Source organism: Cryptosporidium bovis (assembly GCF_009768925.1).
Source record: "Cryptosporidium bovis isolate 45015 chromosome Unknown contig_8, whole genome shotgun sequence".
Lineage (NCBI taxonomy): Eukaryota > Apicomplexa > Conoidasida > Eucoccidiorida > Cryptosporidiidae > Cryptosporidium > Cryptosporidium bovis.
The window spans coordinates 362,741-377,798 of record NW_027124998.1 but is presented as its reverse complement, the minus strand read 5'-3'; the positions used below and the strand labels follow the sequence as shown (position 1 = coordinate 377,798).

At 37.5% G+C, this 15,058-nt stretch overlaps 5 protein-coding genes across 5 annotated transcripts; 3 read left to right on the top strand and 2 right to left on the bottom strand.

The window, feature by feature from the left end:
- Positions 1-4: 4 nt before the first annotated feature.
- FG379_003388 (uncharacterized protein) lies at positions 5-2,038 on the bottom strand (the record flags this gene model as incomplete). Its single annotated transcript, XM_067329017.1, has 1 exon — positions 5-2,038. The coding sequence occupies one exon, from the start codon at positions 2,036-2,038 to the stop codon at positions 5-7; it is 2,034 nt and encodes a 677-aa protein (XP_067185194.1).
- Positions 2,039-2,337: 299 nt separating this feature from the next.
- FG379_003387 (uncharacterized protein) lies at positions 2,338-6,495 on the top strand (the record flags this gene model as incomplete). The annotated part of the gene is made up of 1 exon (XM_067329016.1): positions 2,338-6,495. One exon carries the CDS (start codon positions 2,338-2,340, stop codon positions 6,493-6,495), a length of 4,158 nt encoding a protein of 1,385 aa, XP_067185193.1.
- A 617-nt stretch (positions 6,496-7,112) lies between these two features.
- On the top strand, positions 7,113-7,930 carry FG379_003386 (uncharacterized protein; the record flags this gene model as incomplete). Its single annotated transcript, XM_067329015.1, has 5 exons — positions 7,113-7,175; positions 7,263-7,368; positions 7,467-7,570; positions 7,621-7,818; positions 7,871-7,930. 5 exons carry the CDS (start codon positions 7,113-7,115, stop codon positions 7,928-7,930), a joined length of 531 nt encoding a protein of 176 aa, XP_067185192.1.
- A 169-nt stretch (positions 7,931-8,099) lies between these two features.
- FG379_003385 (uncharacterized protein) lies at positions 8,100-10,955 on the bottom strand (the record flags this gene model as incomplete). The annotated part of the gene is made up of 1 exon (XM_067329014.1): positions 8,100-10,955. The coding sequence occupies one exon, from the start codon at positions 10,953-10,955 to the stop codon at positions 8,100-8,102; it is 2,856 nt and encodes a 951-aa protein (XP_067185191.1).
- A 355-nt stretch (positions 10,956-11,310) lies between these two features.
- FG379_003383 (tRNA exportin type nuclear export) lies at positions 11,311-15,036 on the top strand (the record flags this gene model as incomplete). Its single annotated transcript, XM_067329012.1, has 1 exon — positions 11,311-15,036. The coding sequence occupies one exon, from the start codon at positions 11,311-11,313 to the stop codon at positions 15,034-15,036; it is 3,726 nt and encodes a 1,241-aa protein (XP_067185189.1).
- Positions 15,037-15,058: the final 22 nt, after the last annotated feature.

Below are 15,058 nucleotides of genomic sequence, written 5' to 3'. Positions count from 1 at the left end.
TATCTTATATCACCATATTCTCGAAGTGTGTTGCCGCATTATCGTTCCATTCCTGCATAAAAGTTTTGTGCTTCCTAGAATTGTTCTGTTTTGCTATTTTTTTTAAGCCTAAGGTTGGATAGGAGTCTTTTTTCTGTACATCCCCAAACCCTGTAAGCAATACTTTTAGTCTTTCACAAAGTTCGTCTGAATTATCGAAAAAAAGATCTAGATCACCGTTATTGTAAAGAAGTTCATTCATTGTCTGATACCTGAAGGAGATGACTGGAATACCTGCCCCAAGCATATCAACTACTTTCATCGGGAGATCAAGCCCACTAGACGAATAGTGCAATGAAATTCCAAGATCTGATGAAGCCAAAATCTTAGGATAGTCATCTGCCTCTACAAATACAGTCCTAATTGTAACATATCTCATTCCAGTCATAGAGGCTTTTTTAATCCACTCTGATTTCATTGGCCCCTTGCCTGTTATAATCAGGAACAAATTTGGAAGTGTTTTTTCTTTACGAGTATCACTTATTTGCTTTCCATTTTTTTTTGCTCTTTCAATAGCAACAGCTTTATCATACAATATAAGGCCTTCTAGTAATAAGTCAATATCCTCATCTGGAGTCCAACTTGTGGATGTTATCAAGACACAAGACCTGTCCTCTTTCATTTTAGTTTCTATTTCGAGTTTGTAAGAACCTTTTATGCGGCCGATTTTAAGAGTAAGCTCCGAAATTGGAGTCTCTTCTTTTATTTCAACCAGGCAACGATCCTCCGAGTTAGAACTACTCTCGTTACTTTCATTTATAAAAGAAGTTTCGATTTTCAGTATATCCAAAACCTTTTGAAGATCTTCATCTTCTATTTTTAAATTTGTTTTCTCCAAAAACAACGAAGATTCAACTGTGGTCAAACTTATCTTCAAAGGAGGTGAATTGCATGTTTCGGTTGTTTTTGGTGTTCCCTTAATTAGATTTATCTCCCTCTTGTTTCCACTACCACCAAATAATTTACTTAAAGTAGAAGTTTCACATTCCCCACCGAAAACAACATCGCTAATGTCCGTCAAAGGCGAGTCCGAAGAGGCAACACCACCTCTAGTATCTTTATTAGCTTCAAGTCTACATTTTTTGCTAGAAGCTTGAGTTGGGTAACCTGTTCTCATTTCTGATCCGAAATATTTGAACAAAACAAAGTGCTTCTTTGTGATACTATCTATTTTTGTAAACTCCTCACTAGGTTTGTCATACAAAACTGAAGCTTTTATTCCTCTTAAGGCCAAATCTTTTTGCATTGCCTTGGAGACACAAAAAGAACTTGTGGAGTACCTTCCAAAGTAGAATTCAAGGAATCTGTAACTTCTCACAAGAATATTCTTGTATATCGCCTTTATTAAGAATCCAATACCCTTCGGTTTGACGTTTGTTCCTTGTTTTTCCTTTATCAATAATGTATGCCCATAATTGTGCCAGTCCACAACAAATGGAACTCCTTTTAACAAAGAAACAAGGATGCAAATTGGAATTGCAGGTATTGAAGGAGGAGCCTGCAATATTATTCCACCTAGATTTGGAACACTTAGCAGTCTTAAAAAGGTTCTTCCAGACTGTTCAATTATTTTGACAGGCAAAAACATAAACAAGGGAAGTTGCTTCCTATATTTTTCCATCAAAGGCTTTCCAATATCCACGATTGTGATATTTTCATCCCTTAACACAGATGAGTTGCAAATGCTCTCATTATATCCTATTATATATACATGATTGTTGTTCACTTTATCACTATCGCACTCTCTCCTGCCCTTGCAAATGTATGACCCCTCCTTTCTCACACTTGAGCAGAACCTTTTTGAAATACAGAGAGCATGATTTTGCATTCTTGGACTTCTACCAACATCACCCACTACCAGCACTGCAATACCCCTTTTTTTACTGTAGTCATCCAGACTCCTATTTGGCAGTCTCATAGCTAAGGCGGCACCGATGACAAGCAGAAACCCAGAGACGACCACCCAAATTGAACCCAGAACATGCGAAAGTAACTCCATTCAAACTCACACCTCTAGAAAATCGTTACTTAGTTTGTTAAATTTTTCATCTCCCCGCTAATACAGCCCTTTAATCATCAAAAATTAGGTACCGCTATAGTTACACACTGAAAATATTTATTACCGCATAAACTAGTCTCGTCTGACTGTTTATTGAACATGTAAAAAATTATATATCTTCGAAAAGGAGAAAAAAGTGCATAAAAATGAAGTTTTTACAAAATAAAATGCATATTAGGAGTGTCAGTTTGTTTATAATACCTTTCCCTGTTTTACTTTAATGATATCAATAAATTGATATGGGAAGGAGACTTCAAAAAAGGGTGGAAAAATTAAGAGAAAGGCATATAAAGATGTTAACATTTCCTTCAGGGTCAGGAGCTATTGGTTTGTTTCTCCTGACCCTGTTCATTTGTGAGTTATTTGAACATACATCGTCGCAATATATTAGAGTTCCAGTCGAGACTTGTCCAGAAAGTTTTTCACTGACAAATGGGGTTTGCACCCACACCATTGAAACCCAAAAAATACCAATTTGTCCAGAAGGTTATGTTTCTAAGGGAGATGAATGTTACTCCGCTGAGCCCATATTAAAGGATTGTCCTACTGGTTTTATTATGCAAGATAAACAATGCGTTATGGAGGTGTTTGGTGAGAAGGAAATAACTTGTCCGAGTGGACTTGTTCTGGACCCGGAAAGTGGTAAGTGTCTTTACAAGGAAGAAGTAGGGCCCGTTTGCCCCCCAGGGAGTGTTCATTTAGGAGAAGGATGTGCAATCACAAGGGAACCACTAAAAGCCTGTCCAGAGCCTTTAATATATGACACTCCCTCTGAATTGTGTTTAGAAAGGAATGTAACAAGTCCATTTGTGAACTGTCCAGATTATTTTGTTTTTGATTCTGAGGCTGGAATCTGTGTAAAAGAGGATATTGATAAGTTGGAGTGTCCGGATGGATTTGATGAAATTGGAAGCGATAAATGCGGTAAATGGATCTACCCAGAACGATCTTGTCCTAAAGATAGTCAAATACAGACAATAACAGTTCCAGGTACTGGAACACTGTGCAAATTAACCACCTACGTAAATAGTACACTAGTATGTCCGCCAGATAGTTGGTTAGAGGGTGATATTTGTGTTTCAGACAAGTCAATTTCTGATAGAGTTTGTCCTCCTGGATATGTAGAAACACAAAATAAATGCATTAAGTACCAAGATCCCGTGTTTTCTTGTCCAAATGGACTTGAGGAATTTATTCAGAACGGAGTCAAAGTGTGTTTAAGCACTGTTTCTGTGGATCCGGAAATTACCTGTCCGAAAATAGGGTCTTATTTCGATGAGAACACAAGATTATGTATATTCGAGACCATTATCGAGAAAGAATGTCCAGAAGATTCATTTTCTCGTGGTGGTTCTTGTTTTCAGAAAATACAAGGTAATTGGGACTGTCCACCAGGATCAAAATATGATAGAGAGACTCACTCTTGTTTGGAGACTTTAACAATAAAGCCAACAATGGTATGTCCTGCAAACACAAGACTTGACGAATACACTTCAACATGCATTGGTTATGTTTCAAATGTTAAAGTCTGTCCTCCAGGATATGAGGAAATGGGTGACGATGAATGCGCAACTTTCCTACCTCCCAAAAGGTCATGTCCTGACAATTTAATTCTAACTGACCAGCAATGTGAAGAAACAACTTTAGAAAGTCCGAAGACAATCTGTCCTCCCGGTTCGGAATTAATGGGATCAATTTGTACTATGAATTCAAATAACGGAGTTAAGAAGAAATGTCCACAAAATTCATACGATTCTGGTGACTATTGCTCGATTTATGAGTCGCCTGAAAAACATTGTTTGGAAGGATACAACCTTAATAATGAGACAGGAAAGTGCACAAAATTAATATCCAGACCAGCCGAAGCTTTTTGTAGTGAACCAAGTGCTTTTATGGATAATAATGAATGTATCAAAGTTGAGAATCTTCAAAAAACGTGTCCAATTGGATTTGATGAGGATCCGACAAATCAAAATTTGTGTATAAAAGAGAGGAACCCAAGAATAATTTGCCCAGATGGTTACATTCTTAAAAATGAAAGTTGCACAAAAGAATCAAAGGTTAAAGTCGAATTAGCATGTCCAACTGGATATAGATTGGATGAATCTGATAATAACTGCCACAAAATCGAAAGAAAAACAAAAATCTGTCCTCCGGGGTTCTTGGATAATGGTGATGAGTGCTTTAGAACTTCAAACCCCGTTTCTATCTGTCCAAAGGGATATTCAAAAGAGAACAAATTTGGAGACTGTGTTGAACTAAGAATAACAGATCCTGAGGCCAAATGTCCAGAGGGATCCTTCAGAAACGGTTCTTCTTGTATTATTAAAAAGCCTCTACCTCTTGAATACAAATGCCTAAAAGGAAACAGAGTCGGTGACTCCTGTGTATCCGAAGTGTTTTTACCAGCTGTATATGAATGTCCACATGGATATTCATTAAGTGAGATTAAACAATGTCAAAAAATAGTTGAGTATGATTGTTCTGAAGTCAACGTTATTCAAGTTCCATGTGGCAAATATGGTTTTATGAATACAGATGTTTTGAATTATCCCAACGGTGGTGGTACATATGGAACTTGTTCTGAGGTTGTAAGAAACCCAAAAACATGCTCTAGAACAGAAGCCGTGCCTGCAAAAGTGACTTGTCCTATTGGAACTGTAAATATTGGAAAAGAGTGTCTTAGGAAAGAACACACGAAAATGACTAGAGTTTGTTCTGATCATTCAAAGGATCCGGAAAATTGTTTCCAAATCGTTGAGGTTCAAAAGGTTGATACTTGTCCTGGAAATTCCAGCAAAACTGAGGATGGTAAGTGTGTTTTGTTAGTGAGATTACCTCCAAAGCTGGAGTGCCCGGAAGGTTATCTCATGGAAGATGGGAATTGCGTACAAAGGGCCAGAAAACACTGCCCACCAGAGGGTTGTACCATTAATAATATCATAGAATCCTCACCAGAATGTCCAAATGGATATGAAATAGAAAACGAAGTTTGTATTTTTAAACACACAATTGAACCAACCAGAATTTGTGATGAGGGGCAGAACTATCTGAATCCCGATAAAGGACATTTGTGTCATGAAAAGACATTGAAAACTTGTCCAGGAAATAATTGTGAGAGGATACACAGACAACCTTTGGAGTATAAATGTGATCCAGGTGAGAGACTTAGTTTTGGAACGAAACAATGCGAAAATACTGTAACTGGACCAAAGATATTAAAATGCGAAAAACCATTCAAACTTGTTGGTGATCAGTGCATTCATGATATACCAAAGGAATGTGCCACTGGTAATTGTTCAATCACCATCTCAATCCTACCGAAATACAAATGTGAGAGTGGGACTTTAATCTCTAACGACAAATGTGAAGTTATAAAAAGAAGACCTGCAAATTTATCTTGCCCAAATGACTACTCTCTTAATAATGACATGTGCGTTAAGTATGTATTTAAGGAATGTTTGAATAATCAATGCGAAAAGAAAGTATCATATTTCCCGACAATTGACTGCCCAGACCAATATGAACAACTCCCAAATGGAACTTGTGAAAAAAAAATAAACCATTTACCACATTTAGCTTGTCCACAAGGATGTGATTTATTTAATTCTTATTGCTTAAGGGAAATAGAACCGGTTTGTCCGGTTGAGGGTTGTTACGCCAAAGAAACTTTTATTCCTAATGTTAAATGTCCACATGGATTTGAGAAAAACTACAGAAATTTTGCTTTTGGTTCAGACGCAGTTTGTTATAAAAAACTATTCAAAGAAGGTGAAACAAGTTGTCCAAGTGGTTCTATTTATTCAAATGGAAGTTGTCAGATGTATTCGGAAAAACAGTGTTTGGATGAGAATTGTGGCAAGGCAATGACACTCACTCCGGAAAGAATTTGTCCTAATGGAATGGAACTACTGCCAAATGGTCTTTGCAAAGCCTTAGAAACACTTCCAATGGAGATGTATTGTCCTGAAGAATTTCAACTAAAAGGTGACAGGTGCGTTCAATACAAAGAAAAATCGTGCAAAAGAAAAAATTGCATTGTTCGAAAAGTAGCTGAACCACTTCTCTCCTGTCAAAAGGGATCCCGTTTGGAAGAAACTGTTTGTGTGAGGGATAAATTTATACCAACAACGAATTCTTGCCCAGAAAATCATAAAATGATTAATGGACGATGTCTCCATCTTTTCAAAAAGGAGTGTCCAAATGGGACTTGTGAAAGGAACGTTTATGTCGAACCAACTCTACATTGCCCAAAAGGGTTTGTTGATGTTGGAAACAAGTGCATTTATTTGGAATACTCGGGACACAAAAAAACGTGTCCGCCCGGTTCATTTATGAAAAAAACCCATTGCATTAGGTTTTCTAAGCCAGAATTCAGATGCCCAGAGGTAAGTTAGATATTTAAAAGACATAACAATAAGAGGGGTGTGAATGTAGCACTTGTACTGTTAAGGTATAGGTCTAAATGAATTACTCGTCTATTCAGTCTGATTCCATTATTTTCGAACTATAATTAACTTTTAAAATAACTAATTAATTTTTCATAGGGATTTATTGAAAAAGGTGAAATATGCACAAGAGAAGTTAGAACTGAGGCCATTGTTACGTATGATTCCCAATGCATTGGGAATAGCTGTAGCAATAGAAACGAAACTAATCTTTACTATTCACAAAAAAATCACGGCAACAAAAACTACCACCACTTTTCTCACAAACACAAGAAATACCAATAAGTTTTCCTCCAGCAGTTAAATTTGAATTAAAATGATAGGGGTCATGCACATGTTGCATGCATGCACACGCCTGCATGGCTTTTTTTGTATTAATTAGTGCCGGCCAGTAATTGTTCAGAAGGCGAGGAATTTTTTCTATTTGTACTCATTTTTTTATTATAATATTAAATAAATATATTTATTTTCATTTAATATTGAATATTTTTATTTCTGTTTCTAATAAGGTTTGCATTAAAATTAAACAAAGTTCAGTTTTCTTTGACAATTCAATTTTTTTCAAAATGGAGAAAGGATACCCTGCTAAGAGGGAGGCAATGGAAAAAATTGCTGAAAGACTGCTTCAGGTATGTTATTTAACGTAGAAAAGACGTTTGTATATTTACTTTTATCGTCTCACGTGTGGATACAACCAAATTCAAAATTGATAACAGGAATTCGATGAGCACGAACCAGAGAATATTCCTTACTTTATTGTGGATTTTATATGTAAGAACTACGGAGAGCATCTCCTGGGTTTTTCAAGAATCTGGAATACAGGTTAGTTTTGAGCGACAAAATATCTTTATTTTCTGATACATAAAATATTGTTTAACGTTCTTTACGTTGTGAATCAACAACCAAATTAAATATTTTAGAATATGAATTTGAGCAAGAAAGATTTGCGGTGATTGATTTCTTTAGATCTCAATTTATTAATATGAGGATCACTGCAGACTTTATAGGGGCAGGATATGATACAGTAAGTTCAATTGGTAACTCTGTTTGATTTATTAAACTCTGATCTCTCAGCTTGAAGCTTTGTGTACAATAACTCAGAGGGAAATAGACGAGATAGAAAAATTCTCCAAAAATACATGGTTGCCTGGACACAAAGTTAGGCTGCAACAAATTTTCGCTGATGTCTCAACGAGAGTACAACAATGGCGTGAGGAAAGAGAGGAAGTGCTGAATAGACCATGTCTACACATGGGGTCAAACAAACTTGTGGTGAGTTGAAAATAAACTAATTCAACTAGACAAAAGTTAATATTCCCCATAGAGTATGGTTGGAAACAATGTGACTGAGCTACCGGTAGTATTTCAAAACCCAATGAATTAGGAAAGTATTTAAAAAATTGAAGTTACTAGTGAAGACGCATAAAAATAAAATAAAATGTTAAGTAGAAATAAAAAACTTTAAATGAATTTATTTAGTATATTTTGACATTTTTATAATTGGCAAATCGGCCATTGGAGTAAATGAGTTGATAAAGAAAAAAGCCGTAACATCAATTACCATTTGCATTTTGGATTAATTTGAGATCTACTTTTGTGAGTCCAAGAGTAACAGAGGGATTTGAAACTCCAAATTTAGAGAGTTCAGATATAATCGACCAAAATATATTTCTGTATTTAGAAGGAAGCCAAGCTAACTCGATTAAAGCATCAATAAAAGGTGTAAGTATACCAATTGCAATTTCTCTAGACGATTTTGAATGTATTCCACGGAAGTTACGTTTTCTGCTGTAATCGTTGGAGCTATTCCAAGACATAAGTTCAGAAGAGACAAAAATGATGTATTGTGAAAGCATTATACAAGAGAGGGGGATTTCATCCTTCCCATCAGATACATAACAAAGCATTTCATTTCTCAATAGTTCAAAAATTGGTCCAATTATTTCTCTTCCCCAAAGTACCAAAATTTGGTCCTTTAAAAAGGAATCACTGGAGTCACTCATTTCAAGAATCTGTGGATCAATTAGATAACTTGTTCTGCTTTTAATTAATGACTGCGTAAATTGTGTGTGGTGGTTAAGATAATGATAATTTAGATCCACGATGGAATGGAATATTCTATCAAAAGACACATGTTCAGAAATTGTTGCGATGGTAACAAGGGATATTGGGAGAACCATTTTGTCGAACAAGTCAATGACTGAATTTTTGATTCCTTTCAGTTTTATATGGTGTGAGAAGTTTTCGTTCTTGTCATTAATCTTCATTAAAGAGTGAAATCCAATGCAAATAGAGGAGAGTTTTAGTATCATTTGGAAAAAACCACTTATTATTCTAGCATTATATTTACTTTTACTTATAGAGTTGTTGGAGGATATATTTATTATGATATTGCATCCGAATTCAAGTATATCTGATAAGAACTTTATTCCTTCTGTGTTGTAAATTATACAAGGAAAAAAGCAAGGATGCCCCTTTACTTTTTCACCACATTTACTTAGGGTTGGAGTTGACAAGTTGCTACAAACATTGCACTCACTAAATAGCTCTCTTATAAAGAAATTAATTAGAATAATTATCTCATCCAAACCATAATCAAAAGCGAATGGAAGCAGTTGATTTAAAGAAGTTATAACAGATGAAAGCACTATCCAACTCATCTTCGTCTCGAAGTGAAGATGTTCAATAAGATCTTTCTCTTTATCACTCACTTCTTTTTCATTTCCATCAGAAGGATCAGAAGACCTATTGCAACATCTATCCAGAATAAAGTCCATGTTAACTTTCTCCCCTTTAATTGTTGGTTCTTGGATATTTGTATCATTCTCCTTTTCAATACTACTTCCTATCACAAAGTTCTCACCGTTGTTAATATGCTTCGTCTCAACTCTCTCCTCAACGGAAAACTCAGACGAATTGCTATCCATTTTTAGTATAACTACTTTAGAAACGTCTCTCTCAGAATTTCGGCAGTTAATTCTGTGTTTGTTAAATATGGGTTCTATAATATTGTGTAAGAGTCTTTCATAAGAAATAATAAGTGATGAGGAAGTCCTAAAAGCAGCAAGAAGAGAACAAAATAGGGTCTCAATATTAAAAATATTGAGTGTGGAGTTTTTTCTCTCACTTAAATCCCTTTCTGGATAGTTAATATGTTCATTCTTTAAACTTTTTAAAAATTCGTCGTCCAAAATTCTCTTGTTTAAATAACTGGATTTCAAGGTGTTTGGAGGAGCACTTGAACTTTTGTTTTCACCTAAAGATAAGTTACCATCACTATTCTTTTCAATAACATAACTGTTATCTTCTAAATTTCTTATACTAAGAAAGTCCCTAGAAACATTAGAATTAAAAGTCAAATCAAAAATAAAATCGCAATTCTTTTTAATTCTGAGGATGCCTGAAATCAAGGATGAAAGAGAACCCAAGAAATCCTTTTGAATCTGATTTATATTAAGCAAACAAGTCTTGTTTTTAACTGCCAGCTCAAGCTTTTGTAAATTCAGAGATTCAAAAAGTGAGTATCTACCAGCCATTTGATCCTGGATTAGGGAATCAATTGAAAAAGTACAAAGTGAGATAGCCTCCGACAACTCGTTAAGTAAAGATGGAAAACTGCTTAGGAATAGCTTCTCATTTGCCGCTAAACTCTGTAGATTGTTCAGTATATGTATTACATGATCAGAAGTTACCTCCGGATTCTTTAGATGTGCCAAAAGATACCACATATCATCAGAAACTTTATATTTTGGTGAATAAAAGGAGTCGGGATCCAATGCACTTTTTGTAGGTACATTTACACATGGACAGTCCCCACGGGGAATTAAATATAAGTTTCTACCGGTAGTACTCCTCACTCCCTCTCTTTTTCCACCAACCACATCATCCTTTTTCCCTGTTGTTGCTCTTGTCCCAGAACTATTTATTTCAATTCTGTTCGATCCTCTTGTTCCAGTCCTAGAAATAGAAGCAGCAGCAGATCTCGTAAGAGGTGGAGCTTCATCCATTCCATTAATTATGCCTCCAGAGGTAGAAGTTCCATAAGAAGAAAGAGCAAGACCAGGATTCGGAACTAAGTCCGGATTATTGGTAGCAAAGTCCATTGCAATTGAAAGTTTTAGCTCATCATCCATGGCCTTTTCATAATCCCTCAACCAACTTAAATAGTAACCCTTTATTCCAAGTCCAATCTCCTGCTGCTTTCCTTCAGGTATATCAATTCCCAAAGGTTTCCCAAAAACAAACCAACGTGAATTTTTGTTTACACGGGAAAAGCCCCCCCTTGAGACTATCAACAGAAACATCCTATAGGGATCAATCATAGAACCTGCAACTTTTTGGGGTCTGAATGCTCTCCCTTGGCTCTCATGAAAGGCCCTTAGGCCCTCCATAAATGTGACTCTGTCCATCCAATATAATTAAAATGAAATTCTAATCTATATGTATAAAAAAAACAGGTTAATTCGGCTCCCTAAATCCTTTCCAATATGCCTAACTCCAAGGGCCTCGCAAACGATCACAGATTTGTATTTTCCTTCTTCCAGAAGTAGCCCCTAACCTAACTTTCTGGTTACTCTTCTATTTTACTTTTCCCTTCTAAATGATCCTTTTCATCTGTTTTTCAATTACTTTTTTGGCCACAATTCATTTGCCGTTTGTTTTATGCTTGCGGGCATATTAGTAGTACCCAAATACAGGAATTCAAATTTTCCCGCCCAAACAAATATGGTATAATAATATAACCAACTGCCAGCAAAATGAATTATGGACGATCTTGAAAAGGCAATAAAGACGCTCAGTTTACCAGGATCAAGTACGAGAGAGAAGTTAGAGAGCCTGAAGATATGTGACTCTGTGGCAAGTTCGGTAGAGGGATGGAGGATCTGTTTGGAACACCTTTCTGGGAAGAAGGATGAGGAGGTTAAGTTTTGGTGTATTGGAGCTTTATCTAGAATGTTATCGAATTATTCTCCTTCATATCCAAACTTGGGTGTAAGGAAGGCCATTAGAGAGGCAATTTTGAGTCTTATTCAAGATGGTTCGAGTGGGAGAGATGTGCAAAATTACACGAAAAACAAAATAGCGGAACTTTATATTCAACTAATTCGTGCCGATTACCCGGATAATTGGCCATCTGCTTTTATGGATATTACTTCCTTAGTGACTTCTGATACCTGGGTTCAAGACATGTTTATTAGGATCCTCCAGGCTTTTAATACTATGATAGTTCGCGATATCGGCGCTCAGACTGCTGAAGAGGCAGCTATAAGAAGGAATATAAAAGATACAATGAGGACAAACGGTGACTTACGCCTTATTGTACAGACTTGGGTTATTCTGATTTCGAACAATAGAACAAAGCAATCGACAGGAGAGGAGATTATGCTGCTTTCTTCTGCTGTCACAGTTCTGGAGTCTTACGTTTCTTGGATGGATCTGAGTTATTCATTGAGTGACGAAGTCCTCTCCTTGGTTTCCGGACTTCTAGACCCCGCAAAGTCAGCGGTAGTTCTGGAAGCTCTCAACTTTCTCTCGGCAATAATCCTTAAAGGGATGCCCTCTGGAGCGAAACTCAGACTTATAGGGGACTTGAATGTACCGATGCTACTCGAAACAAGACTCTCCTTGGACCTCAGAGATGTTACTCCAGAAGTATTTAGTACTGGGGATAAAGGCAGTTGGACTCTTCTCTCCAACCCTGAAGTTGCTTCAGCTTTAGAAAGAGGCCATCTTGGAAATCCCCTTGATGACTTCAGATTCCTCCTTCTATCAGCCAGATCAGGATTTTTATTCAAGGTTACAAGTGAATTAATTTTGGCTCTCAAAAGTCTCTCTGAGGTATCAGAAACTGACCGAGATGAGTCGGCTCTGACAACAGGTCTTCTGCTTCTTGAGAAGCTTCTCCCCCAACTCACACTACTTCTAGGTTCCCAGGGACCTCATTTAGGGCCCGCAAGGAACGAAGTCTGCAAACTTTTCATTCTTTTATTTGGCACATTAAACTGCAATGATCCTAGAGTCCCTGCACAGTTAGGAGCCTTTAAGAATGGTCATTTTATCTCTAATATCATTACAGACGTACTTCGAATATTATTAAACAATACATTTATTTGCTCTGAGGAAGCTTTGGGTAATTTGGATGAGAAGGATACAAGTGGTGTTAGTGGCAGAGTATCGCTTTTTACTTCTCTTTTAGAGTTAAGACCGGATCTTGTTTGTGGTTTTATGGATGCGGTTCTTGAAAGTGCAGTTAGAGATGCTTCTACTCTTGGTCTCCGGCAACTTGACTCTGCAGTTTCCCTCTTGGCTAGACTCGGTAAGGCCTCCATTTCTGAGAGAAAACAGATCTCAAAACGTTCGGACAACTCTGTTCCATCTAGAGATCCATTTCTCCAGACTAATTTTCTCCGTTTGGTTGCGTTGTTGTTAGAAAGTCCAGATTTAATTGGGGCGGAGGGTAGTGGACGTGGATCGGCTTCAGACGAAATCCGTTTGAGAAGTTCTTTGTTTATGGTATTTAGATATTTTGCTGAATTGATTGCTATAAAGGGTGGGGTCCCAGCCTCACTTTTGAACCAAGAAACTACAAGAATGCTAGACAAAATACTCGATTTTCTACTTTCCAATTTTGGATTCAAGAACAGATTCCCCGACGTTTCATATAAATCTGCAAAAATGCTTTTAACTCTCTCAAAAATTCTTTCTTCTTACTTTCAAGACAAGTTTCAGGTATTCCTTGTGGCTCTTAGATCTCACGCAGCTTTTGTAAGGATCTTAAGTTTCTCAGGAGACTCTCATATATCTTTCCCCTCTGATGGCCTTATATCCCCAATTGAAACAAAGACACTCAATACTCTTTGTGAGGCCATTGGATTTCTTCTCCAGGCAAGATTTTCCGCCACCAAGGATTCAGCTTCACACTGTTCAGTTATAAAGGAGTTTGAAGAGCTTCTTCATCCTCTTCTGGGACTTGCTCAGAGACTCATTAGTACCTCTACAAATTCAACTCAGGCTCCTTTGGATTCTTCTCGCAGGAGATGTTCACTTGAGTTGATTGGAATGTTGTGTTCGGTTGCTGAAGGAGGTGTTGGAACGGAATATATTGGGAACTTGGCGACTCTCTGGTGCACCTCTGCAGATGCATTGCTTGCCTTGGCAAGAAGTGCGGATATTTGTGAACTGGTGAATCCGGATTGGCGTGCCTCTCTACTTGCACCGATGCACAGGCTCGTTCGGGCAGTTGGCCCTGCGGTTTGTGAATGCCTAGTTCCACTATCGGAGGCTCTTCTAACTCCATTTATAATAAACGGTTCGTCTAAGGACCCACAGATGATTTTGGCGCGTTCTGGTGCATGCGAAGAACTAGCTAGCCTTGTTTGTCATGTTGTGACGTTGCATGGGTCTACGGAACAGGGTAAGACCGCCTTACGAGGACTTCCCAGATTGTTTTTGAGTATGGTCAGAGTGTGGGCAAGTTGTTGGCCATGTGCGTTTGTTTCACAGTTAATTGGAACGGATGCACAGGGGGTAATCTCGATTTTAACAGAGGTAGCTCTTCTTGAAGAGATTCAGTATGCAAGACAAACCATTAGAAACTCAATACTCAAGATATTGTCACAGATAACAAAGATCCCGTCTACACTAGATTTACTTGCAGATATGTGTTTTTTGGGAAATATTGGAGAGATGGAGGAGACAAAAAGGATACTCAAAGAGCTTGCTCTAAATCCGTATGGTGCAAGTACCACAGAGATTGGCACACACATACAAATACCACCCTCTGACGCCTTTTTCAGAGAGGCTCTTGGATCGATTCAATGTCCTATTGTAACATTTTTAATATTTTGTCTCTCTCCCACACTTTCATCTCCAGCACTTTGGTTCTGTCCCGTAGAAGGCGTGGATCAACGAATCAATCTATCAGATGATGAAATAACAAAGATATCCTTGGAATCTCTAAGACCCTTGATCTTTAGAGTACTGACTTCACCAAACAGGCAATTGCGTGTTGAGGAAGATCTAAGATTTCTGGGTTTAGAGGTTTTGTCCTCGTTCATTTGGTTTTCGGTTTTGGACTCTACAAGTGGCTCTGGAGATTGCAGCCTTTTGGACTCACAGTTAGCGCTTCTGAAGTTATTAGTGAACGGTGAGATTCCGAGGGGGTATCCCTCAGGCAACGGCCTCTCTTCTAATGTGTTGGGGGAATCGAGAAAACTAGTGCTTTCCGGGACCCGCGCTGCCCTGGAAGGTCGGACCACAGAGTCCCATATGGGGGATTCAACTAAGCTTCAGTTGCTCAGAAGAAGCGTTGAACTTTTTTCTGGATACCATTATCTCGTTCTCCTCTCTGAAGCACCTATAACTGGACTATCAGGAGAGGGACTTCAGCTACTAGATGATATTACAAATAAACCTGATCCTTATCTAAGGGATTCAATGAAAGAATTTTCAAACAAGTATCAAAGTTATGTTAGACAGGTACTATTGTAGCATCCGGATACTGCTCCACATC